The sequence below is a fragment of the Pteropus medius genome, unplaced genomic scaffold, assembly GCF_902729225.1.
Source record: "Pteropus medius unplaced genomic scaffold, Ma_sr-lr_union100, whole genome shotgun sequence".
NCBI classification, from domain to species: Eukaryota; Metazoa; Chordata; class Mammalia; order Chiroptera; family Pteropodidae; genus Pteropus; species Pteropus medius.
Window position 1 is genome coordinate 7,945,306 of NW_024345601.1, and position 27,908 is coordinate 7,973,213.

The following is a 27,908-nucleotide window of genomic DNA, read 5'->3' on the forward strand; positions in this document are numbered from 1 at the left end:
TTTTATGCAGGGGAAAGGATTTCCCGTTTTTATCTCTTTGTATCATTTTAATGTGAAAGCACTTGATTTTTAGTCCGACTAAAAGGTATTCATTGCCTAGTTCCACTGTTAATTTCTTTAACTCTTAATCATCCTTCATGTGGTTCATGATGTAATTATAACTTGAAATTCAAAATAATAAATTTATTAGTTTTTTTCCTTTTATTTTTCTAGATGATTTAGATGGTATTTATTTGTTTAAATGTTAAGGTTTTAGATTTTGTGGTGAAACATTAAACAAATGAGGAATGCAAGATAGGGCAAAGGAGCTGAGCTAAGATATGATTTCAGGAAAAGTTTCAAGCTTTCAAGAGTGAATTGCCCTACTTCCGGTCATGATAGTGTAATAGGTAGACATTGTTCTCACCTCCTCTCACAACTACATCAAAATTACAAATAAATTACAGAAGAGCTGTCATTGAGAGTCGCCTAAGATCTGGCTGAACAGAAGTCCTACAACTGGAGACATACATAAGAGGCCACCTCGAGACCGTTAGGAGGGGCAGAGATGTGAAACAGACTGGTCCCACAATTAAATGTGGCAGTTGAGAATTGGAAGGCCTATCTCAGCTGCAGAGGTCTCCCCCCACCAGAGGAGCAAGGGGTCCAGGCCCTACACTGGGTCCCCCAGACCAGAGTTCCAGTGCCAGAAAGAGAAGTCTCCAAAACCCTCAAACCAGTGGAGATTGTGGATGAGTTAGAAAGAGGGCTGCGTGAGTCACAAATTTCCTCTTAAAGGGCCCATGCATGGACTTACTTGGTGACAGACTCCCTCACTTTGAGCTCCAGCACTGGGGCAGCTTCTCAAAGAGTGACAGGAACATACAGGGAGGGATTGAATTGTCTGGCTTCAGGGAAAGGGCTGGAGGGGCAGCTTTCTCCCAGACAGAAGTGCTAGCAGAAGGTATTGTTCCTTTGTTGAGCCCTCCCTACTCCAGGAATGCAGACACAGGCAGCTACCATTTCTGAGCTCCATCAACCTGGCTAACATAGGTCACCCCGCCCTGAGAACTCTGAGAACCCTGCTCCCTGAGAACCTTGCTCCACTCAACTTGCTGGCCTACCCAAGCCGCCTCCACTGTTTTTTCCATATAAATGGCCTGTCTTGGTTTATGCTGCAGACTTTCCTAAAATCTCTCAAAGGTTCACAAAACTCAGACAAGCAACATCTGGCCTTGGCGTGCTCCATATCTCTTGCTGAGCAATTCTAAGCCCAGCACAGGTGGCGGCCATCTGTGATTTGCTTGGTGTCTCTTGCCAGATGGCCCCAGATAGTGCACAGATTGTCACTGAACTTGGCCTGTAGTTGGATCCCTCCCAGGGGGGCCCTTGGGCTGACACACAATGTAGTTGGCTTCCACCAGACCCAAAGCACCACCTAGGGCTGCATCCAAGGACATACCCAAAGAGCAGACTGGACAGGCAACAGAGCTCTGCTAAAGTAAATCCTGCTCCACAGGGTTGGCTCCTCACAGGCCAGTCCTCACAACTAATCAGCCCAAGGGTCAGTCCCTCCAACTGATGTGCAAACAGCAACCAAGGCTCAACTACAACAGGAGGGCACACACAACCCATACAAGGGACACACCTGGAGCACCAGGGAGACTGTGCCACTGGGCCCCATAGGACACTTACTACATAAGGCCTTTCTACTAAGACCGGGAGATTTAGGAGGCCTAACTAATACAGAGAAGCAAACACAAAAAGGTGCCAAAATGAAGAGACAAAGAAACATGTCCCAAATGGAAGAACAGAACAAAATTCCAGAAAAACAGCTAAACAAAATGGAGACAAGCAATCTATCAAATGCAGAGTTCAGAACACTGGTTATAAGTGTGTTCAATGAACTTAGGGGAAGAGTAGATTAACTCAGTGGGAACTTTAATGAAGAGATAGGAAACATAAAAATAGAGATGAAAAAAAGATAAAAAGAACCAGTCAGAAATGAAGAATACAATAACTTAAATGAAGAATACATTACAAGGAATCACCAGTAAATTAGATGAAGCAGAGGATCAAATCAATGATTTAGAAGATAAGGTAGCATAAAACGCCTAATCAGGACAGCAACAGGGAAGAAGAATCCAAAAAATGAGGATAGTTTAAGAGACCTCTGGGACAACATCAACTGTATTAACATTCACATCATAAGGATATCAGAAGGAGTAGAGAAAGAGCAAGGAATTGAAATATTTGAAGAAATAATGACAGAAAATTTTCCTAATCTGGTGAAAGAGATAGACATACAACCCTAGGAAACTCAGAGAGTCTCAAACATGCACCCAAAGAGGTCCACACCAAGACACATCATAACTAAAATGCCAAAGTTTAAAGACAAAGAGAATCTTAAAAGCAGCAAGAGAAAAGCAGTTATTTACCTACAAGCGAATTCCCATATGACTGTCAGCTGATTTCTCCACAGAACCAGGCCAGAAGGGATGGGCATGAAATATTCAAAATGATGAAAAGCAAGGACCTACAACCAAGATTACTTTACCCAGCAAAGCTATCATTTAGAATTGAAGGACAGGTAAAGAACTTCTCAGAGAAGAAAAAGCTAAAGGAGTTCATTACCACCAAACAAGAAATGTTAGAGGGACTTCTTTAAGAAGAAAAAATATATATATATCAAAAAGATGATTAATAAAATGTCAATAACTATATATCTGTCAATAATTACTTCAAATGAAAAAGGATTAAATGCTCCAATTGAAAGATGGGGTGGCTGAATGGATAAGAAAACAGGACCCTTACATATGCTGCCTACAAGAGATTCTCTTTAGGTCAAAAGACACATATAGACTTAAAGTAAAGGAACGGAAAAAGATATTTCAAGAAAATGGAAAGGAAAGGAAAAGAAAAAGATATTTCATGAAAATAGAAATGGAAATTTCACGAAAATGGAAATCTGAGGTAGCAATACTTAACCAGACAAAATAGACTTTAAAACAAATTCTATAACAAGAGACAAAGAAGGACCCAGTAATCCCACTTCAGGGTATTTATTCAAAGAAACCCAAAATGCTACTTTGAAGGAGCATGTGCATCCATTTGTTCATTGCAGCATTATTTACAATAGCCAAGATTTGGAGGCAACTTGGGTGTCCATCAATGGATGAATGAATAAAGAGATGGTACCTATATACAATGGAATATTACACAGCCATAACAAAAATAAATTAAAAAGAATGAAATCTTGACATCTACAACAACATGGATGGACCTAGAGGGTATTGTGCTGATGGGAGTCAGAGAAAGACAAATGCCATAAAATTTCTCTTATACGTGGAATCGAAGGAGCAAAATATACAAACAAAACAGAAACAAACTTATAGATACAGAGAACATTTCGAGGGTTGCCAGATGGGAAGGAGATTGGGGGAGGGGTGAAAGAGAGGAAGGGATTGGACTTCAAGGAGCACTGTAATGTTGTAAAAGGGTGTGTGTTTGTGTGTGGGGGTTGAGGGGTGTGTGGCTCTAAGGCTGACTCTCCCTTTAATCAGTTTTCCCCAACTGTTAACTGGTGGTATGTTTTGAAAATTGTGCAGTGTTATATAAATTTTTGAGAAATATCGTTATTATAGTAGGTAAAGTTCTGTTTCTCTATTTTCTCTAACCTATAAAATTTAATCTGAGCCCCCATCTCACAAGGCAAGTTGTTGATTTTCTCCAGGTGCCTTCCCCAAGGTTCTAGGTATGGCACACTTACCCTGCCTTCTTTTATTCCTGATGCTTATCCCAGCAGTTCTGTCAGGACAGAAAGGTCTTAGAAAGGTTCTTGGAGAGAAGGAGGGAGCCTAGAGCAGAGTAAAATTTTCACCTCCAATCTTAGGATCACATTGGTCATCTCAGAGATGCCTATTGCTTATGTCCTTATGTTCTCTTAGAATTTTATGGCACTGAGGGTTATAGGCCATGCTCAGACAAGGGAGTCTGAGAACTGAAAGCCTGATATCTAAGATCCAGCCGTTGTTGTACATTAGGCAAACCCTTCTTGGAGGCCTTACTTCCTGCCTTCTGCTTGCAGGACTTTACATCCCTTTCCCAGACTGGGAACATTTCTTTCCTTCCTACCATAAGAAACATCTCTCTGTCTCTTCCCCCTCCAGACCCTCTCACAGAAGATTTAAAAGGGTATTTTTGTAAGCAGATTCTACCTTCTGACAAGCCAAAGGGGAGGTGATCTTGAAATGCAGAGGTTAAAAAATAAGAACAAAACTTAAACCAATATGCTAGCGTATTATTTTTTAAAATATAAAACATAAAAATAATGCTACTTTTCCTTGTTTTTCACATATAGTAAAAAAGCGAGCAAAGAAAAATTTCACAGATGAAGGAGACCAGCTATTTAAGATGGGCATCAAGATTCTCCAGCAATCTAAAAGCCAAAAACAAAAAGCAGAGTAAGTCTTTATCCAGTTACATAAACTAAGTTAAATTTCCAGGTTGAGAAAAAAGAACAATCCAAAATCTAATTTGTTGTTAAAAGTTTATTGGGGATGCGAATGTTTGTTATGATTGTGGTAATGATTGCATGGCTGTAAACTTATTAATTGTTCACTTTAAATATGTATACTTTAGTATACTTCAATTAAAGCTCAATGAAGTTGAAAACTAAAAAAGTAATAATAAAAATAAAAAGTTTATTGGGATGACAAATAAGCTTACTTGCCCATAATTTGTTTTTAATAGGATCGAATAGTCTTTAAAGAATCCCACAAATTATCAGTAAGGAAATAGAAGAATTGTATGTAAAATTGTAGTTCCTATACATTAAGTGAAATACAGAATTAAGGCACTTATCTGAGCATTCAGGTAAAAATATCCTGTTTTGGCTTTAGTTTATTAACTTTTACAAATGAAATTAAGTATATGTTATTTGAATTAGAGTATTTGTTGTTTTAGACTGCTTTATTCTGCCTAACTGGGCATTTGTGTACCATTTTCTGTTTTTCAAAACCCTTCATGTATGTGATCCCATTTTATCCTCAGAACAGCCTTAATATTTAAAAGAGCCTCATTCTTCCCCCTTTAAAAAGTTGAGGACAGAGATTCAAGGATGTTAAAGTGAGGTGATCACAAATACACCACTGGGAGGGGACCAAACGGTGCCCATATGGTCTCATTCCATGTCCATTGTTTCTCTTTTCATTTGTTTAATTTGTCTAAAGGGGAGTCAGAAATGACTTCTCCCCTCAGTAGAGGGGCACAACATGAAGTCACTCCTCAAGTCTCTAGTGAAAACTTTGGATCAAATCCTAGCTCAACTATTTACTGGCTGTGTGATCCTGGGCAAGTTACTAAACTTCCTTTTGCCCTGAATAATACAAACAAGCTCTTAGAACAATGCCTGACACATAGTAACCAGGAGATAAGCATTTTTAAAAATCTCTAGTCCTCTAACCGATAGTGGAAATTGTGAGAAAAAAGAAAGCAAGCATGTCTTGACCCAATAATAGAAAGAATGAGCTCTGAACCCCCAACAAGGAAGCATCTTTTATTTTCACACAGATTAGGCATACCAGTGCTGGAAGAAGCATCCCAGAGCTGTAGTAGCCAGCCCTACATAGGGCAAGAGCAGAGTCCATGAATTCTTTCTTAAAATTTGAAGTGAGAAGAAGACTATAAGAGTGTAGAGGATGAGGGAGCATTCAACTATGAAACTGGTTATAACAACATCCTCGATTTCTGTTTATTAGCGCATATTCTGTGTTAGTCAATGTTCCAGACATTTATGTGTGTAATATTATTCATTGCTTACAATTATATTATTAGACATAGACTATTATCTCACAATTATGGAGGAGGAAATGGAAGGTCAAAAAGATTCTGTAATTCCACCAAAGTCGACAAGAAAGAAGTAAGGGAGTCGGTCTTATTTATTTATTCAATTATTCATTAACTTAGCCTCTTTGTATGTATGAGGGGAAAATTATTGAAAAAGTCAGTGCTATTAGAAATGCATATGTTAAGCAAGCATGTCGGGGAAACACAAACTTGTCTGAAGGAGTCAAGAAGCCTCAGTGACAGCTAGGGTTAACTGTCACTATGAATTATTCCCCATCAGCAAAGAATATTTGAAGATATGCTGCCCCACACCAAGTTTCTAATTGTTCTAGGGATACATTTAGCTCCGCTCCCTTCCCTAGCACCCAATTTAGCATCCAATACCAGATCCTTTAAAGATAATCCAGATATGTAACTGAACTGTTTTGGAATCTGCCCATGCTGCCCAGTTCTCCTACTTCTCTCTTGGGGATTGCAGTCTAGACCTTAATCCTACCTAATTTACCAACAACTTTCTGCAATCCCGGGTCCTGCTTCTAGTATTCTTTATATCACCTTGGACTTTCCTGACAGAGGACCTAGATACCTACCCCTCCACCGGACTCAAAGACACACAGAGGGATTGGTTTTGCCAACTTTGCTGCTCCCTGGGACCAGTGAATGAATATACTGCTGGCTCCTGCAGCCCATCTCAGATTTCTCTGCTCTGGTCCATTTTGGCACCCTTATAGTCTGAGCATCCCAGCAGGCTATGTAGTTGCAGCAGCAAGCTATGTGGCATAAGGGCTTCAGGGAATCTGTATCCTGATGTCAAGTCTATCTCTGAATGCCAAACATTTGCATTCATTGACCTTTGACACCTTCTATCTTATTATTTGCCTTCCTGTCCCCAGAATCTCAGCTTGCTCTGACCATAATTAGTTTCTTTCTTAACCTCCTGGCTTCTTTTTGTTTCACTGCAATCTACTCTCTGTTTTGCCATCCAGGACCTTAATGCCTACCTGGATATCACTCAGTTCCAGACCTTTTTGTCCATTCTATTCTGTTCCAGCCTTTGACTCAAAGCAGGTTATTTTAACATCAGCCTGGACTGGTGGTACATAAAGCTGAGTCTCCTGTTCCTTCTGAGTTGGTAGCACTGGTAGATTTGTGTGTTTTTTCTTGCATTTGAGTCAAGATCACAGGAAGAGGATAATGCTTTTTGGTCTTACCACTACTAAAAAAAGAAGTTATAAAAGTAAAAATAAATCCCAAAAGTACTCTCTGTCTCTGACACAAGTTTTAACCTTGCAAAGCTTTCCATCTCTACTTGTTATATAGATCAGGTCCATGTGATTTCTGACCGGCTCAGAAAAATGCAGTGTTAGGCAGTCCTATGGCATCTATATTTGTAATCACTAGACTTTCACACCATTTACCCACTAATTATGATACTATATGGCTAAGTGTAGAGACAGAAGAGAGAAAGAGCAATCAGGGGGATTTTTTTATAAACTATATAAATGTCTAACCAATGTACTGTACACTTGAAACTAATAATAAAATAAAATTTTAAAAAATATACATACCCTAAAAGAAACAAACTTTAGAATCTATACAATAGTAATAATAATAATAATAATAATAATAATAATAGTTAAATTTATTAAGTACTTATCTGTGCCAGGGGCTATGCTAAGCACTTTATGTGGATTATCTTTTCGAATCTTCCCAGCAACCTTATGAAATAGGTGCTGTATTACCCCCATCCCATAAATGAGAAAGGTGCAAGGAAGTTAAATAACTTGCCTGAAGCTCTCAAAATAATAAGTGGAGGAGCCAGGATTTGAACCCAGGCGGTCAGACTCTAGAGCCCTAATAACCATTAGTTTTTGTTTGGTTATTGTTTTTCCACACAGTCTTGCTTTGATGTACTGAGGAATATGTTCTGTTTTAGAAAATTACTTCAGAATATTAAGGGAACTGTTGTTCTCATAATAATAACTTCCTAGATGTGACATTCCAGTTTCGATTATTTTTAATTGATTTTTATTATATTGTTATATACTTCATAGTTCATTTTATAAAACAAATACTCATATAATGGGGGTTGCCATGGTAGAGTTCGCTATTTTAGGACAAGTGACTCAATTTTTCACTTTATTTGGTGCATAAGCTTGAAGCTTAATGTATCATATATATTTGTCCTTTTTAGCAGCTTCAGTATTTGTCAGATATATTTGAAATTATAACCTTAGACTAATCTAAGAATAAAAAAAAAATCTACTAATCTGGAGATGTAATGGACTTCAGCTAAACTGTATTTTAGTAGCAGTGAAAATTAGGCCCTACTTGTTAGAAGTAGTATGAAGGAGGGAGCAGGAAATTTCGTATTTGAAAATCAGACTTCTAACTTCACCTTTTTGAAACAGAGCCTACATATTCTTTGCCAAAGCAGCTGACATGGGACACTTAAAAGCTATGGAGAAAATGGCTGATGCTTTGCTATTTGGAAATTTTGGCATGCAAAACATAACAGCAGCTATTCAATTATTTGAGTCCTTGGCTCAAGAAGGATCATGCAAAGCCCAAAACGTGAGTTTTGAAAGAAAATTAAATCTTAAATAGCTTAAAAATCCTGAAAAAACTATAGACAAGTAACATGTGAAAGGAGCTGGGTAATAACATTCCCACTCTACTGTGTGAACCCAGTCTGAGGGAACTTACTTGTAATGAACTGAGATAGTGTCAGCGCAGAGACACAGCAGCAGCCCTGGGCAAATTCTTATAGTTACATGGGTGACTTTTAGGAATGGAACACTGCTCTCTAATCCACCTTTCCATAGTCCATGTCTAAGTATGTGTTTTGAGATAATTTGAGAAATCTGAACCCTTAACATAGTAATATTTTATATCAAATATATTCACCTATACAAAGAAACAAGAACTAAATTTATTTCCTTAGAATAATGTTTTTCTTGTTTTAAAATTTGAAATATTTTGTAAGCTAAATATATTTTTTCTATTTTAAGAAATGTATTTTATTTTATTCCAAGAGTAACCTAAGTATTTCATAGAAAATCTAGAAAACAGCAGAAAAAATGATATGTGCACTTGCATTCTAACTAGAATGATGTAAAGAGAGGAAGAAGCCAAGGAAAAATACAAAGCAGTTCTAATAGTAGTTGAGTCAGGATAGTTGGAGTTGAAAAGACTTAAGTCCAAATCTACTCTGCCACTTGCTCAATGTATAGCTATATAACAAAACTCTTTCTCCTTCTTCTTCATGAGAATTTGACCTTTGGCTCATTCCCTCATTCTGTTTCCCTGGTAATTTGATAGGAATAAAATGTTAACTGTGTTTCTAGGTAGCTTTGCTAATGATTGAAATGACTTCTGATTGGCAAACTTCCATTGAACTGTGAGAAACTATAATAAACTATTAATACTTTATGGCGGTAGTGATTTTTATGAGGACCCTGGACATTGCATCCATGGAATTGTTACATGGGGAATGAGATTTTTATGTTAGGGTGGCTCCCATCCCCACCCAGTGTGGATCTTACGCCTTGAGTCTGAGCCATCATCTGAGAGACCAAAGATGATGGCTGCTGGAAGATTGTGCAAACTGCTGCAAGGATTTTCACAGAAAGGAAAGCCTGATGTTACCTTCTGGCAAACTGTGGTTCCTGTGCTATATCCACCTGAATAGACTGGTGGCAAATGTAGCTTATGGGAGTTTTGCGAGTCTTTATGTTTAGTTGAACTGGAAGTTGAACCAGAAGCCCCCTGATGGTGGGGCAATTTAATTTTTATCTGTAGAGTTAGGATAATGACAAAATATTAGGTACCGTTGTCTGTATGGTTCATTGCTGTATCTCTAGTATTATTAGATGATATTATTTTTAGTGGTGGACATGATGGTAACATTTAGTCTGTCTTGGAACTTTATATTTTTGGTTAGCCAAACATGGAGAATGAAGGTTTAATAATTTTCATATTTTATTATAACACATAAATCTGTTTACTGTTTTTTAAATATAATTATTTTATATTTAATTTCAAAAAAGTCCCTGGGGTAAAAGTAGTATTCAACAATTTAAATTAATTAAAATTATACAGACATTTAAAATGATGATGAGATATAGCAGTGAACCATACAGACAACAGTATCCAGTATTTTATCATTATTCTAACTCTACAGATAAAACTTAGATTGTCCCACCATCAGGGGACTTCTTGTTCAACTAAATGTACCTGGTATAAGAAATATAATTAATTAATTATATATTTATATATTGATTGATTATATATTTATTAATAATATATTTATATAATTATATAAGTATATATTAATTATGTAAGTTCATAATTAAATATGTAATTAATATATTGATTTTATAAATATTTACATATTACATATTTATGTGTATATATTATATATTATATGTTTATATTTTATAAGTATTTATATATTAATTATATATTTATATTATTAATTGTATGTTTACATGTTTATATATAATTGAATACATTTATTTGTAAATATATAATTAATTCATTGTATAATGAATGATGAAGAATTCATTAATAGAGTTACTGTGAAGATTAAAATAATGTGCAAAGGCACTTAATTTCATTCCTGGAACTTTGTAATCATTAATTGTAAAGAAAGGACATAAATATTATTCCTACTATTATTATTCTAGAATTTTTCCCATAACTATGTAGAACTTATTTTTACAAAACTGAGATCATACTTTAATTACTATTTTCTACGTTTCTCTTATTCACTTAACAATATATCATAGATATATTTTCATGTAAATATATACAGATCAATATCATCATTGTAAATATATATATATAATTTTAATTAATTTAAGTTATTGAATACTTTTTTCCCCAGGGATTTTTTTTGGAATTAAATATAAGATAATTATATTTATAAAACAGTAAACAGATTTATAAATGTTATAATAAAATATGAGAAGTATTAAACCTTCATTCTCTATATTTGGTTAATCCAAAAATATAAATTTCCAGACAGATCAAATGTTATCATCATCATGTCCACCACTAAAAATAATATCATCTAATTTCTTTCCAAACTAGTGAACATGTAGTTTATTTTTTAATGGACATATTAATTAATTAAGTCAACAATTGTTTCTTAGACACTTATTTGCCAAATATAATCTAGTTGATAGGGAGAAAAAGATTAATAAGTCAAAGTCCTTACTGGTCAATCTGAAATATAAACAAATAATTGCAGCACAATTTAGATGAACTATACAGTTAAGGTATGTATAAAGTGCTTTAGGCATAGAAAAGGGTCGGACTGGTTCTTCTTGGGGCAGGTAGGGAAGGCTTTAAAGAAGTGACACTTGAGTCCAGTCTAGAATATTGGATACAAACAACATAAAAATATTTATTTGTCTGCATTTAAATAAAATGTTTGCTACAAAGTCAAAATACTAATGCCAGAAAAGAAGTTTCGAATTAACAAAAATGATACATAAAACACATGGATTTTAGAGATGAACTCAAAGTTTCACTCCACATACCCTAGTTTGTATGATTCTGTTGCATGGTCACCTGCCACCCTCTAATCCCAGTTAATTGGCCATCAATGGCTTGCCATTGGTTTTAAGAAGAATCAGTTAGGAGAATATAATAGGCTAAGTGCTAAATCAATGCCAGAAAAAACAACTCTAAATGTATGAGCATTGGCCATGTGTTATCATAGCCATCTTTGTAGAGAAGAGTAGGCATTTTGGGAACAGTGTTCTTGGAAATTTGCCATTATAGACTTTAAGGTGTCATAATGTAGTAGAAGAGCAGGGATTCCAGAATCAGAAAGTTTAACAATCTGTGAATCCAGATTCTACATTTTAATGATCTTCCATCTTTTGTTCATTCTTTCAGTATCCCTGAAGAAGTTACTTCTTTAAACCTGTTTTCCAAACCTGAAAAGGGGATTAATAATAAGGTCTATACTATTTTATAAGGTTGCTGCAGGAACCAAATGATATCTACAAGATCCCTTATCCAATATTAAAAAACATTAATGAATAATGTCATGTAACCATTTTAGTCCCAACAACTTTGTTTTGAGAGTTATTTAGTTCTGGCTTTATATCTAAGTTCCAACTCTGACCCTTGTGACCTGCCTTCTCTATGTCTCAATTTCCTCATCTGTAAAATGGGAATATACCTGTCCAGTATATGTGTATGTTTGTCTCAGGAGGACAAGAAGACAGAATATGGGTGAAGACAAACTTATTGTCTGAAAGGCTGTTATTGACTTGATATACCAAATGCAACCACGCTGTTTATTGAAATGCTACAGTACTAGTTGGCAAAAAGTCTCTGTCTCAAGCTCCTTTTATGTCCTCTCTGACATATTGGATACCCTATTCCTCACTCAGACTCCCCCTCTCCCCCTGAACTCTCCATGACCTAGTGACTAAACTGTTAACATCTGAAAGCACAGGGAGCCTACAAGACCCTGGTCCAGTACTACAGCTGGATTCTATTCTGAAATTTTGACTACATCATTCCTGTCATCACTACTGGAAAATGTTTCCAGTGGCAAGTCCTCCTGGAGTTGATTTATCTACTTGTACAAAGCACAACTAGTTAAAGAGATTCTATGCTACAAACCATGCTCAGTTTAATAGCTGGTTGCTGGGACCAGGCTGGCCACATTAGAGAGCTATATAGCTCTCTAATAGGGCTGGCCAGGTAACCACATTTCTACTCAGGCTGTTTGTGCATTCATAGAAAATAGTGCTGAGAACTGAGAGGACAGCATAGCAACAGAAATATGGCTAAAGAAGCTGGAAATGTATAATGAAAATTATAATGAAAGAATGAGAAGAGAGAGAGAGATAAGGAAAGAGAATGAAAAGAATGAAGACACCTTATCTCTGGGGGAAAAGGGGAAGAAATATCAGAAATACTAAAATGTAATAGATGAGAGAAGCCTGGAGTGCCAGAGGTCTAGGAGAGACCTGAATTAACAAAGAAAAACAAAAAAAAAATATGAATTCATATTATAAAGGGGCATTTAGGGGATGTGGGAAAATGCAATTTCAGGCTATGTATAAAGAGAAGCTGGATGAAGAAAAAGAGGCATAATTATTTTTTTTCATGCACCTTGAATCCTTCATCTCACAAAATTCCAAGTCAACTGAAGGAAATACTTATAAGGGCAATAGAAGCATTTAAAGTTATGAATAGAGTCCATTTAATTGATTTTCAAAGAATCGGTACCATCCGAATAATGAGGACTATTAATTAATGGAGTAGTCCTCATGAAAATGGTAAAAATTGAGGAAATAGCAAACAAACATAAGTCATACCCTCTGGGATAGCTTATAAAATATTGCACTATACCAGCCAGAAGTAGATAAATTATTATTTTTTATTTCTCTGATTCTCATTCAGGAAGCAAAAATTCAGAATTAGAAACACTCACTCTTTTCTTGATAATGATGAACTGTTTCAGTAGGAAATTTGTCTGTTAGTTTGCCAAACAAGAAAGTAGGGTTAAACTTCATGTGCTTTAAGAATCAAGAAATGGATCATGCACATTGTATCACCTTAAAACTTAAATTAATTATGGTAATTTCTAGGTGATGGAATTATTTGTAGCTATTTTTTTAAATACTTTTTTTATTATTTTTTTCTCTAAATTTTATATTCAGGGGTATAGATTATTTTGATATCAGAAAAAAATGTTTAACTTAGATGCATTTACTCCCTTGGTTACACAGTTCAAAATAGTTTAACAGTGAATTATAAGAAAACTCATTCTATTATATAAAAATAACTATAACTGATATATAAAAGAGACAGATTTTGCCATGATTTGTGATTCTAGAATAATTCTATCATAATGGCAAATTCCACATATTCTTCATTTATTTCAGATTTGAATTACAGAAGTGTTTAGAGGGACTATAGTTATTAGCACTGTGCTACTTTAGTATTAATCTAATACTTATATTGATAATTCTAAGATTATCTATGTAGAACATTTCATCTTGACATTAATGTTCTTTTTGTATAAAGGGTATAGACAGGATCTGAGTTGCTCATTAGAATTGATTCACACTTTTGTTTGCTATGCAATTTGAGCTAAAAGTAATGATCTCAGATGCTTTCAAGCCTTGTACAATTAATGGAAACTTGCTTAATCTTTTTTCTCTTTTAATAACAATTTCTTACATAACAAGTAAAAGGAAGAATATTTAATTTTTAAATTGTTATTGTGGAGTTTGAGTAATTTGCTTTGAAATATAAAATACACTTAACTCTTTCCATTCCTATCCCAGCTACTATAACAGTTCTTTAAAATCACAGTACAGTGGTTGAGTTCAGAACCAAGTCTTATAAACAAATCTAAACTGCAGATCTTGACCTTTAAAAACCACTGAGAGTGTCATTGATGTCATCACTATTACGTAGCTTCTTCAATTTGCAGAATTTTTTCTCAATTAAGATTTAATCATTCTATAATCCATCTCATTTCATTTCAGCCCTTATCTCATAAAAAGATCAAATACCAAAACTGATTACTGTAAAGTTGTTAGGTGACAATGCCCAAGTGTAGAGGAATAAGACAGGACTGACTATAATCAGCGTATTTACTACATGAGAACCCATAACATCTTTTGTCTTCCACTAGTGCCTGCAATACTTTAAGCGGTATAAAAAAAAAAAATGAAAGTCGAACCCTCTATAGAATTAATTCAAAATTACCACTTGTTATTTCTCTCCTAATGAGAGAAGGAGTATGCCCTGTGGTCTGGTTTTTTGAAACTGGTGACATCATGGTTTTAGTGCTTACTTTCTAGAATGATCTTTATACAAAGGCGAGCTCTTCTACCCAGTCACAGGGTGGAAATTTAGCTCCTCACAATTCACTTCACAACTTCATGACCTCACAACTTTCTCGGGGAGGATCAAGTCAAAAAGTATGGTGGACTCTGCACAAAAATGATACACTGTTAGTGAAAGTATCTTAAAATACAAGCTCAACTGAATAGAACAGTATCTTCATGTTCTTATACAAAGGTCAGTATGTTTGTTTACTATCCCAGTTTCCGCATATATAAACCAGATTCTAAATTGAGCAGAATTGAAACATTGCTAAGAGTTGCAAGAAAAAAAAAAATCTAATATTGGCTGGAAAGATCCTTAAAAGGAGCCACTTAAACCATTGTAAATATAAACTACAAGGGTTAGAGGAGTACCAAGATTCCAGACACCTTCCATTATGATCAACTTTATGATCAACTTTATGATCAACTTTCCTAAAAGGGGACCTTGGACACTGAAGAGGAATTGGCTGAATCATAGAATTTTTTTTTTTTTTCAGTTTATGGATGAAGTAGATTACACAAATTACACTTATAAACCACATGTTAGAGCTCTTATGCTTTTGGGAACTGAACTCTGCAGTCAATTCTCTAGTTTAAAAAGTATCATAGTTCTTTCTCCTTAAAATTGTAATATAAAGTTTAAGAACATATTCATTTTCTATTTTGATTGAAATATCAGACCTTGTATCTTGATTTCAGGGAAACATTTAACAAAGTCTCATGATGTTCTCATTAACTAGATGAAAAAATAGAAATGTGGGCTTTGATGGCAGATAAAGAATATAGGCTAATGGACTGATGTCAATGTGAAAGCAAGTCTCTGGTACTCTGCCACAGGACTCTGCCACAGGTCTCTGCCCATTACCCTGTGCTCTTCAAATATTTCATCAACTATTGAGTAGAATGGCTAAGACCAGATTGTTTTTAATATGAAGCACGGGGAAAAAAGCATATTACCAATGACATAATGTGGAATGAACTTCTAAAAATGGTGACAGGAATAATAAAGCTCCAAATGAGTAGAGCCTTGAAAATATTAGAAACACCAAAACAGACTTTTACAATTATATTCTGACAAAATATACTATGACTCTATCGAGAAGAAGAGCAAGGAGAAAAAGTGAGAAAGTGATGTAAATGACCTAAATCAACATCTATCATATAGTAAATCTGCAGATAATGTGTGAAATATATGTGTTAACAGTAAGAAGTAGCAACTTATCAGGAATCATGATGGTGGTAATTATCAGAAGAATACAGCTGAAATAATTGAAAATGGTTATTTAGGAAGAGAATAAAGAGTGACCTGGAAAGGAGTAGGGCACTACTATTTATTGTTATAAGCCCTTGGAAATATTAGAATTTTAATTTTTAATGCATGTATTTGATTAAAAAATATATAAAATGTTAAATTTATATATTAACTCTCCCCCAAAAAAGAAATTGTGCTTAAAATAAAATAAGGATGCTTATATTCAGAATTGAAATGTAGAATGTACTTTTCTCAGTAGTACCTGAAGCAGAGCATAGCAGACATCTGTTTGCAGTGAGTTCAAATATCTTGGCCCAATCTAATTCATTCTTGGGTACTGAGAGAATTTATAAATGATGTCACTGCCAACTTGTCAGTGACTAAAGAGGGCAGGAAAGGAGCTGCAGGGCTCAAGGAGGATTGTCAAATTTTGCAAGTCACACATAGTGGTGATGAGTTTAATGGGTAAGATTCCCCATCATATTTTCAAAATGTTTGTTTATGGAAATCTCATAAAATTAAGCAATACTCTTTGTCAAGCAGCATGAATTCACTAGGAACAATTTGTATTAAGTAAGCTCTGTTCTACAGGGTTGCTAAATTAAGAAATCTGAAAATTGTGATAGAGATGATAATACTACATTTTACCTATTATAAGACACCATCAAAGATAAGTTACATACTTTTTAAATGTAAGTTATATAATTGTATTATATAAATACTGTCAAAGTCTAAAGTAGTGTTTTCTTATTAGAATTTTTATTTTATTCCTGTTAAAATTGCTGTTTTAGTTATTTTAGATATAGATTTTTTATCATGTCAATCTTTGATTATATAAAAAGGTAAATATAAGTTAAATTAAGTGTTCCAAAATTTTTTTTTGTTCAAAGTCCCACTGAATCAGTTTTAAACTTAGAAAACTTAGTTGATAATTGTCTTTGTCCAACATATCATTTTCTGTACCATTAAGAATATTAGTAGTGCAACCTTTCTTAAAGGAGTGTTCCTCGATTACTTCCAGGATTTCTTCCAAACTACTGACTTATTCTGCAACTATTAAAGCTGAAACTTTCCAATTTGACTAAACATACTTTTCTTCAATCGAATCACATGTGGCCGGATGTTCAGTTCAAAGTCAGCAAGAAGTTACTGACAATATTTGATGTTAAATACCTTAATCATAATACTTTGTGATAAAATGGTCACAACACCTTCTCATTGTTCACTAGTTTTCAATTCTAGGGATTTGGCAATTTCTCCTGCCTTAAGTTGCATAGCTTGACTTATGACAGACATTCATTTACATGCATATAATTAAGCATGCACATAATTTACTAACAAAACATAAGTTTTCTTTCATTTACTTTGGGATATCTTCCCTTTTTTAGGAAATGTAACTACTTTGTTTTAGCAAGGCCATGACAGAAATATGGCATCCACAATGTAGACCAGATCTAGGGAACACACATGATGGTGAATATAACCTAAAATACATCACATGAGGAAGGCAGAATAGGGAAACTTTACATAAAAGAACAAATAATTGAGGTACCAGATAGCTGTCTTCAAACGTCTAAAAGGCAAAGAATGTTGCAAGAAGGAATTGATTTGTCGAGCACCAAATTACGATACAGTTTAAGGCAACTATGTTCTAAGACAGCATATATTATACAGAAATTAATTTTGATTCACTGTGTATCTATGAACTTAATGAACTTCCCATCGACAGAGATGACCACTTTTATTGATTAGGATTCTCTGAGTTTCAAGTACAGGAAATACAACCTAACTGGCTTAAGAAAAAGTACAATTTATTGGCTCAAGTAACTGTGAAATTCAAGTTGTAGCTGCCTTTAGATAATCTAGATCAAGAGGGTAGAATCAGGACATATTTTCTTGGTCTCTTCACTTTGCTTCTTTCTATGATGGTTTTACTTTGAGCAGTCTGACCCCACCCATATGGAGACAAAGATGGACACCAACAACTCTAGGTATCCTTGGCCCTTATTATTTGGAAGTTTCTGTGAAAGAAGCAGGTTCCTTTCTCAGTGATCTCTGCAAAAGCACTGAGTTAGATCACAAGCCTACACTGAATCAATCACTGTACCTAAAAGAGTAATCTGATTGGCTGAGCCTGTGTCATGTGACACACACAGATTCAGACAGCGGTGAGAGCCCTGTTGAACCAAATGAATGAAATAAAAATGTAGGGAACGTAGTTTCACAAAGACAATCCAGGCAGACAGAAAAGTATGCACTGACTACATGTACATGCAAAAGTAAGATTTTATATGGAAAAGCATCCTAAACAAAATTAAAAAGCTAAAAATTGCAAAATTATTTTCAAAAAATAATCGTATAAAGAATAATTTTAATTTATTTGTAAGACTAGAAATGATGCTACGTTCTTTGACTGGAAACAATAAAACTAAAAATAATGACGAAAAGCTGAAAATAAACTCCTTATAAAATTTCAAGCATCTCCTAATTTTTAGCAAATAGCAAAGATAAAATAGAAAAAAATGATATGTTAAGAACTCAATGATGTTGATAACACTAAATATAAAAGTTATGGAATAAGGCTAATGCCAGATGCAGAGGAAAATGTACAGCATTAAATGTTTTAATAAATAGGAAAATTAAGCATGTGTTTCAAAAAGCTAAAAGAAAAACAGCAAAATAAAATAAAAGTAGAAAAGAGAAAAGTATTTTAATAGCTTTTTCAAAAATTGTATATATTTTTCTTTGGTTCTACATTAAAACTCAACAGTGTTGGTACAAGTATGGAGGAATAGATACTTCACATATGTTTAGCAAGAGTGTAAATTTGTATAGCACTTTGGCAGGCAATTGGGCAGTACCTATCAACATTTTCAATGCATGTGCACTTTGACTCAGCAATTCCACTTCTAGTTATTTATTCTAATTCCACTTCTAGTTATTTATTCATATATATATATATATATATATATATATATACACACACATACATATAAAAGAACCACATACATATATATGTATGTATGTATGTATATACATACATATAAAAGAACCACAGTGTTTTAAATAAGAGCCGGAAAATTTAAATGCTCTAAATGTCTAACAATAGGGAAATGGCTATGCTATGAAATTATGGCATGTCTACCTTTAAGTATTGGCAAGGGGAAATCTCCAAAATATATCATTAAGTGGAAAAAAAGTATTTATTTTATGAAGGTTTGGTGACACTTGGAATATAGACACTAAAATTTATCTATAATAGTTAAGAATAGTAAACAAATTTAGGGGATATAATAATGAGGGGAGACTTGCTCCATCATATGTCAAGACATACCTTAAACTACAGTGATCAACATAATTCAGCTTTGGCCCAAAAATTTTCAAATAGAGCTAGACTCTTGTCATTTAAAGTGTGATCCATAGACCAGCAGTATGCCCATCCCTCTAGCAGTTTGTTGGAAATACAGAATCTCAGGACTCATCTGAGACCTACTAAACGTAACTCTGCATTTTCACAAGATCTCAGTGTTATTAAAGTTGTACATTAAAGTTGGAGAAGCACTGGTCTCAACATGCCATTCATCAGCATCACTGGAATTTTTTGAGTATCTAGAGGCTCTGACTGCATTCTGAGATTCAATGCATCAGAATTTCCCAAGATCAACTTCATTTTTTCCATCTAGACATCCAGTTTTCCCAATGCTATTTATTGAAGAAACTATTCTTTTCCTAATGTGTAACCTTGTCAGCCTTGTTGAAAATCATTCGACCCATATATGTGAGGGTTTATTTCTGGGCTCTCTATTCTGTTCCATTTGTCTGTATGTCCGTCTTTATGCCAGTATCATAGTGTTTTTGATTATTGTAGCTTTGTAACATGCCTTGAAATCAGGAAGTGTAAGATCTCTAGTTTTGTTTTTCTTTCTCAATATAATTTTGGCTATTTAGGGTCTTATGAGATCCCACATAAATTTTAGGACTATTTTTCTGTTTCTGCAAAAAAAATGGATTTGAGTCTTTGACAGGAATCGCATTAAATCTGTAATCTCTGGGTATATTTTAACAATATTAAGCCTTCCAGTCCATGAACATGGGATATTCTTCCATTTATTTATGTCTTCTTTGGTTTCTTCCAGCAACTTTTCGTAGTTGTTGGTGTACAATTCTATCACCTCCTTGGTTACTTTGTTCCTAAGTATTTTAGTCTTTTTGATGCTATTGTGAATTGAGACTATTAGTTTCTTTTTCTAAATGTTCATTGTTAATGTATAGAAATGCTATTGGTTTTGTGTGTTGATTTTGTATTGCAACTTTGCTGAATTTATTAGTTGTAGCAGGTTTTGATGAAATCACTATAGTTCTCTATGTATAAGATTATGTCATCTGTGAACAGAGATAATTTTTACTTCTTTCCAATTTAGAAGCCCTTTATTTCTTTTTCTTGCCTAATTGTTCTGACTAGGACCTCCAGTACTATTTTGAATAGAAGTAATGAGAGTGGGCATCCTTGTCTTGTTCCTAATCTTAGAAGGAAGGCTTTCAATTTTTCACCAATTGGTATGATATTGGTTGTGGGCTTTACTTATGTGGGCTTTATTATGTTAAGGTAATTTTCTTCTATCTCTAATTTCTATAGTGTTTTTCCCCTAAAACTGTGCTGAATTATGTCAAGTGCTTTTTCTGCATCAATTGAGATACCATGTGGTTTTTCTACCCTTCATTTGTCAATGTGGAATATACATTGATTTTGTATGTTGAACCATCCTTGTATCCTAGGAATTAATCTCATTTGGTTATTGATGTACAGTCTTCTTTGTGCTGTTGAATTCTGTCTGCTAGTATTTTGTTGAATATTTTTCATCAATATTCATCATAGACATTGGTCTATACTTTTCATTTATTGTAGTATTCTCATTTAGCTTTATTGTCAATGCTGGCTTCATAGAATGAGTTTAGAAGTATTTTCTCCTCATCAATTTTTTGGAAGAGTTTATAAGGATTGGTGTTATTCTTTAAACATTTGGTGGAATTCTCAGTGAAGAGGGAGGTTTCTTTCTTACCAATTCAATCACCTTAGTAATTATAGGTCTATTTAGAATGTCATATCTTCATGATTCAATCTTCATGGTTGTATGTTTCTAGAAATATGTCTATTTCCTCTAAGTTATCAATTTGTTGGCATATAATTGTTCATAGTAGTCTATTATGATATTTTTTATTTCTGTGGCACCAGTTGTAATGTCTCCTCGGTCAGTTCAGATTTTCATTATTCGAATCTTTTCTTTTTTTCTTAGTTAATGTAAGTGTCAATTTTGTTGATCTTTTCAAAAAACCAACTCTGTTTCACTGATTTTTTTTCTATTTTTCTATTCTCTATTTTGTTTATTTTTTCTTTAATCTTTATTTTTCCTTCCTTCTACTAATTTTGAGTTTAGTTTTTTTTCTTTTTCAAGTTCCTTGAGGTATAAAATTAGGTTGTTGATTTAAGATCTTTCTTCTTTTTTAATGTAGGCATTGACCTCTATAAACTTCCTCTTCTGCTTTTGCCGCATCTCATAAATTTTAGTATGTTGTATTTTAGTTTTCATATGTCTCGAGATATTTTCTAATTTTTCTTGTGATTTCTTCTTTGACTCATTAGTTATTCAAGAGTGTGCTTAATTTCCACATGTGTGTGAATTGCTCGGGGGTTCTCTTTGCTAATGATTTCTAGCTTCATTTCATTGTGTTTTATAATCATAATTTATGCTAATGTTCAGTAAATATTAGCTGATTTTCACATACATACAAAGCTCTCACTCGTGCCCTTTTTCAGATTCTTGCAGCTTAACAAAGATATAAAAAAGCACTTTGTTATGGTATAAGAAATAGGTTAATAATACGAATTATCATGAGCAGACATTTAAAATATTACCAATGTAGATAAGAATAATTGTGAAATAAATGTATTTATTGACTTTTTCTTTTGGGCTTTAGGCATTAGGATTTTTGTCTTCTTATGGAATAGGAATGGAATATAATCAAGCCAAGGTAAGGTCACTCTATTTTTTCTGAAATAAAACTGATTCTTTTAAAGGTACATTGAATAGAAAGTCTACTCTTTAGGTAAAGGGTTTCACTGTAGTGCAGTGATTAAAAGCACCAGCTCAATAGTCAGAGGAGTTTGGAGTTAAAATACAATAAGTGTCTTAATGTCTCATATTTCAGGTTCTTCATTAAAGGTAGATAATATCTATTTCATAGGGATTTTGTGATGAGTAAATAAAATATTGTGTACAATGCCCTTTTCACAGACTCTAGAGCTCACTAAGACACTCCCCCCACCAAAATGTCAGCTGTCTTTACAGAGGAAGACAATGAAGTTTGTAATTTGTTTTGGAGCAGGTCAAGGTCCATTGCTGTGCTAGGAATAATAAAGCAGAATTGGTTTGAATTTCAAATTTAGATGACGTGTATATATTTTTGTTTTGTTTTGGTTTACTTTAGGCACTGATATATTATACCTTTGGAAGTGCTGGAGGAAGCATGATGTCCCAGATGATTTTGGTTTGTAAATTAAATATTCTTGGGCCCAAGTAGATATGTTATAAATACAGCATTGTCAGAATATTAAGAATATATATGCCTGTGTTTTAGGGGTACAGATATTTATCAGGAATCAATGTTCTACAGAATTGTGAAGTTGCCCTAAATCATTACAAGAAAGTGGCAGATTATAGTGAGTAATCCACATAATTTATTTTAAGATAAACAGACTTGCCAAGAAATTAAAGAAATAAATGCCAATCAATACAATGATAGTATTGAGATTATGCTTTTAACATCTGTAATAATATAGTTCTTGTAATGCAATGTAGAGTTTTCTGATTTCTTATTAGTTACTTTACAAAAGTTTTAAATAATTGTGCTGATCTTTTATTTTTGTTAGTACATGTCTCCAAAGAATTCTTTTTTACTTGTTCTTGTGATGTTCTTTTTTTCTACTAAGAACTTGAATGTAGCATCAGTAAATATTAAACAGTTTCTCTAATTTTAACATTTCAAATATGGGATGACTTGTTTAAAATTCCTGAAGAAATGGATGTAAGATACATACATTGGCATTCTCTATCTCTGCACTTGAGAACAATTCGAGTAATCATTATTCTATTATCCTATCCTTCATCTACAAAAAAATAGAACGAGATTAACATATGTTCCTAGAATAATTTTCAAAGTTTAATGTAACATTTCATCTTGCAACATCACTGAATCAGAATACATAATAGAATTTGAATAAAAATCTTCCAAGAAATGAATAGTCCATTTGGTTAAGTCCATTTGGTTAATTTCTATAATCAGAGTAACATCTAAATACACAGTTTTGGTATTATTAGGATCTGAGAAAAGAAAGAGAAAAAAAACTACTACTTAGAATTTAAGATGCCATATATAACAAGATCATTTCACATGCATAATAAAACTAGAATTACTATATGTATAATTCAAAGTGCATACTTTGTTAGGTTTATTCAAACATATTTATCTTTATATTTATTTTCAGACTACCATAGGAAGCAATTAAGGAGCAGTTATTGACTTTATATTATAGTTTCAGTCTAAGAAAAAGTCAGTGGTAGAAGAGATTAGTCATCTGCTCCTAAAATCTGTAAAATCTGTCTTCTTTTCTTGAACCTACTTGGCCAAGATGTTCAGTAAGTTTTGATTGATATAATGTTGATACAATATTTGTATGAGTTGCAAAGCTTTCTTGCACTTTTCTCAGAACCAAGTAAACAAAAATCAGCACATTTCTATTACCTCAAGATATTTCTCTTCTGTTAATAGACTAGATCTCTGCACAATTTAAGGAGGCTAAGCCTAAAAGTGTTTTCTCTAAGTTAACTTATTTCTTGCAACCTTGTGTATTCTGGCTATTCTCTGGCTTGTTTATATTCGCAGTTGCTGACAAATTGGAAAAAAATGAAGGTATTCCAGTGGAAAAAGTGAGACTAACTGAGAGACCTGAAAATCTGAGTTCTAACAGTGAGATTCTGGATTGGGACATATACCAATACTATAAATTTTTGGCAGAAAGAGGAGATGTTCAGATACAAGTAATGTATAAAGACAAGCTTGAATTTTAAAACCATGTAAATTACAAAGGGCTTGGTTCTCCCTGACACCTAGAAGAGTTAACAATGCCTCATCCTAAATGGGAAAGGGCAGAGACACCCCCTCCTCTTTGTTCTGCTCCTTTTTTGTCCCCTGCCATTTGCAGTTCCTGTGGCCTGTGGACTATGAGAGAGCCAGTTGGCATAGTAATGGCAATTTTTTTACATTTACTCCTAAAAAAGTTCATTACTTAAAAGCCTAGATTTTAATTATTTAAAAAAGCACCATTCAATATTAGTTTTAATATGAATGAATTCTTACCAAGATCCAGAAATGTTCTGCCTTTGGGAATGGGAATGGTATGGCATTTGCATGAACTTTCAGTAGGTTTATGTGCCTCAGTGTTACTGTACTCCAGCAGGCCATTCATTAAAGAAGCCATATGCCCTGTATCGACCAGTTACCCAGTAAAAGATATAGTCTGGAATGTTTCCTGCTTCTTTTTTAAGACATGTCAACTGAATCAAACTGTATCAACAATCTATAGTGAAATCACCAAGTAAGAGGTTTTCTTTTCTTTATTTAAATTAATATTACTCTTCAAATAATTTTCAAAAATTATTGTTCCTAGGTATCTCTTGGACAATTACATCTAATTGGGAGGAAAGGTCTAGATCAGGATTACTATGTAAGTCAATCTCAAGATTCTGTCATGTGGATTGGGAAGGACAGTGGTGAGGAAGGATGGTGGAGCAGTGAAAAGGGAGTTAGGCATGGAGGAGTTGCTGGGGAAAGCCCGCTGTTGCTTCCTTAGTCAGATCAGCTTCCCAACTTCTGAGGAAGAACATAGTTCACCAGAGGGAACACGTTTCCTACTTGCCTTAGAGTATAAAGGGGTAGAGGCTTCTGAAGAAGCAGTTGGGGCAGGGGTGCTTCCATGCTCCCTCTGAAACTAGCCTCTTCTCACCTAAACACACTTTTGGACGGGGATAAGATAAGGAGGACATCCAATATGCTGGCCTTGGAATTGCCCATTCCCTAAGCCAGCTGTGGAAAGTCCGTCTAGGAGTTTCCTGAGAGTTAGACTCAACCCCATTTGGCTAGATCAGAAGACAGACTGTTTACAATGTTATTAGAAGCATTATTAATCATCTTTATAAATTTGCACAGCTCCTTTCAATCATTTTGCCTAACTTTACCCTATCTCAATGAGGTTATAAGATTAATTATCAATTAATTACCAATTAATTATCAAATTTAGTGGAGAAAGAGCAAATAAACTTGACCTACACAGGATCCTTCTTAGTAAGATATCAGAGCCCTGGGATGAAGTCTTGTCTAGATCAAGGTTTCAAGGTCCTAGATCCTCACAGATCTGGAGAAGTAACTGGGGTTCTTTTTAAAAGATGATTTTCCAGCCTTTGTCATTTTATAGGAGTGGTGTGCTATTGCCTCAAAGGAGCACATACCCTATTTCAACATAGTCCCAAAGTCTAAGCATTAGGAATAACTACTTTATAAGGAGATTACATTATTATTACTTTCTATTTCACTTAAGATCGTTATTTTACAAATGTGTCTTTGGTATTATAGTTTGTTTTATATTAGATATAGTATATATATATTAGGTAAATGTCAAAGTTAATTTCATAAAACGATAAAAATAGGTAGCAAGTGAAATAAGCATATGCATCCCAAGACAGTTCAATTGAAGGCCTTCAGATTTTATTATCTTCATCATTAGCCAAGGTTTTAGCTCCTTAGATGAATTCTAGATTCACAATATTGCTCCAATTTCAAATTTTATCCTTCAATGAGTTTCTCATGTTAATCATAAGATGCATACTGGGACGAATTCTCCATTTTTCATAAACATGAAATTTTATTGTGAAGGTACCTAAAACTCAGCTACAGGGAATACCCACCAATCTTTGTAGAGTACATAAAATCCCACAAAGCTAGATACCTCTGGTTAACTCCAGCTATCAGATAGAAGCTGTAGCCATCTCTAGGTGAGGATGAAGTGCTATCCAAGGCTGACACTGAAGGATTCTGGTGCTGTAGTGGCAAAAGCCAGGCAGTTGGACATCACCCTGGCTCTCCTGTGGGCTCATTCACAAGGGTTTTATTATCTCTATTTTACAGATGAGGAGCTGAGGCTGAAGAGATGAAATAAATTGCTTCAAGTCTCTCAGCTGGGTAAAAAGGTTGTTATGAAGCAGAATTTTAACTCAGGGCTTCAGCATTCAAAGCCTGTGCTCTTTCCATCAAACCTTACTTCCTTTTGATCTAGGCAAAAAAAAAAAAGCCTCTAAAACCTATTTTCCTCATTTATAAAGCAAGAAGAATGAATAACAATCTCTCAGGTTGCTTCAGCTCGAACTTTCTGATGATGTGTTGGACTCTGTGCTGTTCATCCAGATATTTCGAAAAGGCTGGCTTTATTTCAGAACCATTCCCATGGTTCAGGCATATTCGGAGGCAACCAGAGGCTGGTCTTTGCTGCTTCATTCTGCCTAATAAACTAGAACTGGAATGGGGGGCTCCAGTCAAGTTCTGCGAGCTCAAGAATTATTGGCTTATGTATCAATTAGCTTAGGCTGCATCATAAACCACTCCCAAACCTAGGTGGTTTAAAACAACCACCATTTATTTAATTCATGATTTTGGCAAGTCAGTAGTTTTGGCTGGGCTCAGCAGAGTAATTCTTGTCTGGGCCAGGTTCAACTAATGTTGGCTGAGCTTGTTTAAAGATCTGTAGTTAGCTAGAGTATTGGCTAGGTCTGGTTTCTTTATGATGGCCTCATCTGTGACAGCTAGAATGACTGGGTCTATCCATATGCTCTCATCCTCGTCAGTTGGCCCAAGCTTTTACATGACAGTCAAATTGCTTTTGTCCTAAGGTTCTTAGAACACAGTCTCTTGAGGCCTAGGGTCAGAACTCACAAATCACTTCTGCAACATGCTTTTGGCCAAAGCAAGACACAAGGCCAGCCAACACTGAAGGGATAGGAAAAGGACTTCTCCTTTTAATAGACAAAAGTGCAAAGTATTGTGGTCATTTTTGCAACAAGTTTAGTTGCACCAGAATAAACTTGAAATGGCATGGGAGATGCAAAGGGAAGAGAGAGGATAAAAAGATAAACCTAATTTCTGAAAGGCTGTTACTGCAGCTCTTCCCATGGCTAACATCTCGTTCTTCAAGTTTTACCTCCTCAGAGAGGATTACATTGATCAATTTTATTCTTCCATCACTTATCCTATCACCCTGTGTTTATTTTCTCCTAGCCCATATCACTCCATATACATTGATCTTGACTTGTTTACTGTCTGTATCCCCAAAATGGAATGTAAGTTCTTGTCTGTCTTGCTCACTACTATGTATCCTGTTCTCAGATTAGTACCTGATACATATCAGGTTATTAGTAAGTACTTATTGAATGAATGAATGAATGAATGAATGATAGCATTCTAAGCATTATATGTTGCTCCTAAGCCTGAGAACCACCACTTGAGCCAATATGCTAATGCGTCAGTCCACCAAAGAAAATTATTAATGTAAAGTTCTTTTTAAATCTAAGTGATGGTCAATTTACTGCCCAGCAAATTAAATATCAAAATATCTGGAAAAAACTAGCTTACATTTTTTTTTCTTCTCACTGTTGATTGGCTTAATCTCACTGTTGATTGAATTAATCTCTTATGAGTTGTCACCACAGGCAAAATTTTCACTACTCTCTTCCCCACTACAGAATTAATTATCGAAAAGTATTGTATATGCAATATACAATTCTTGATTATATTATCTTTAATTTCTATGTGTACATTTAATGTCATTTGCATTTCTAAATATATACAGGATCAGA

At 34.4% G+C, this 27,908-nt stretch overlaps 1 protein-coding gene across 1 annotated transcript in view; it reads left to right on the forward strand.

The window, feature by feature from the left end:
- Positions 1-27,908, forward strand: part of SEL1L2 (SEL1L2 adaptor subunit of SYVN1 ubiquitin ligase) — a 118,735-nt gene that overhangs the window by 54,598 nt on the left and 36,229 nt on the right. Inside the window, exons 3-9 of the mRNA XM_039874460.1 lie at positions 4,340-4,442; positions 8,238-8,400; positions 21,925-21,978; positions 22,435-22,494; positions 22,585-22,666; positions 23,890-24,044; positions 24,674-24,730. Coding sequence (XP_039730394.1) covers positions 4,393-4,442; positions 8,238-8,400; positions 21,925-21,978; positions 22,435-22,494; positions 22,585-22,666; positions 23,890-24,044; positions 24,674-24,730 — 621 coding nt within the window. The 5' untranslated portion in view covers positions 4,340-4,392. The remainder of the gene's footprint in view (positions 1-4,339; positions 4,443-8,237; positions 8,401-21,924; positions 21,979-22,434; positions 22,495-22,584; positions 22,667-23,889; positions 24,045-24,673; positions 24,731-27,908) is intronic.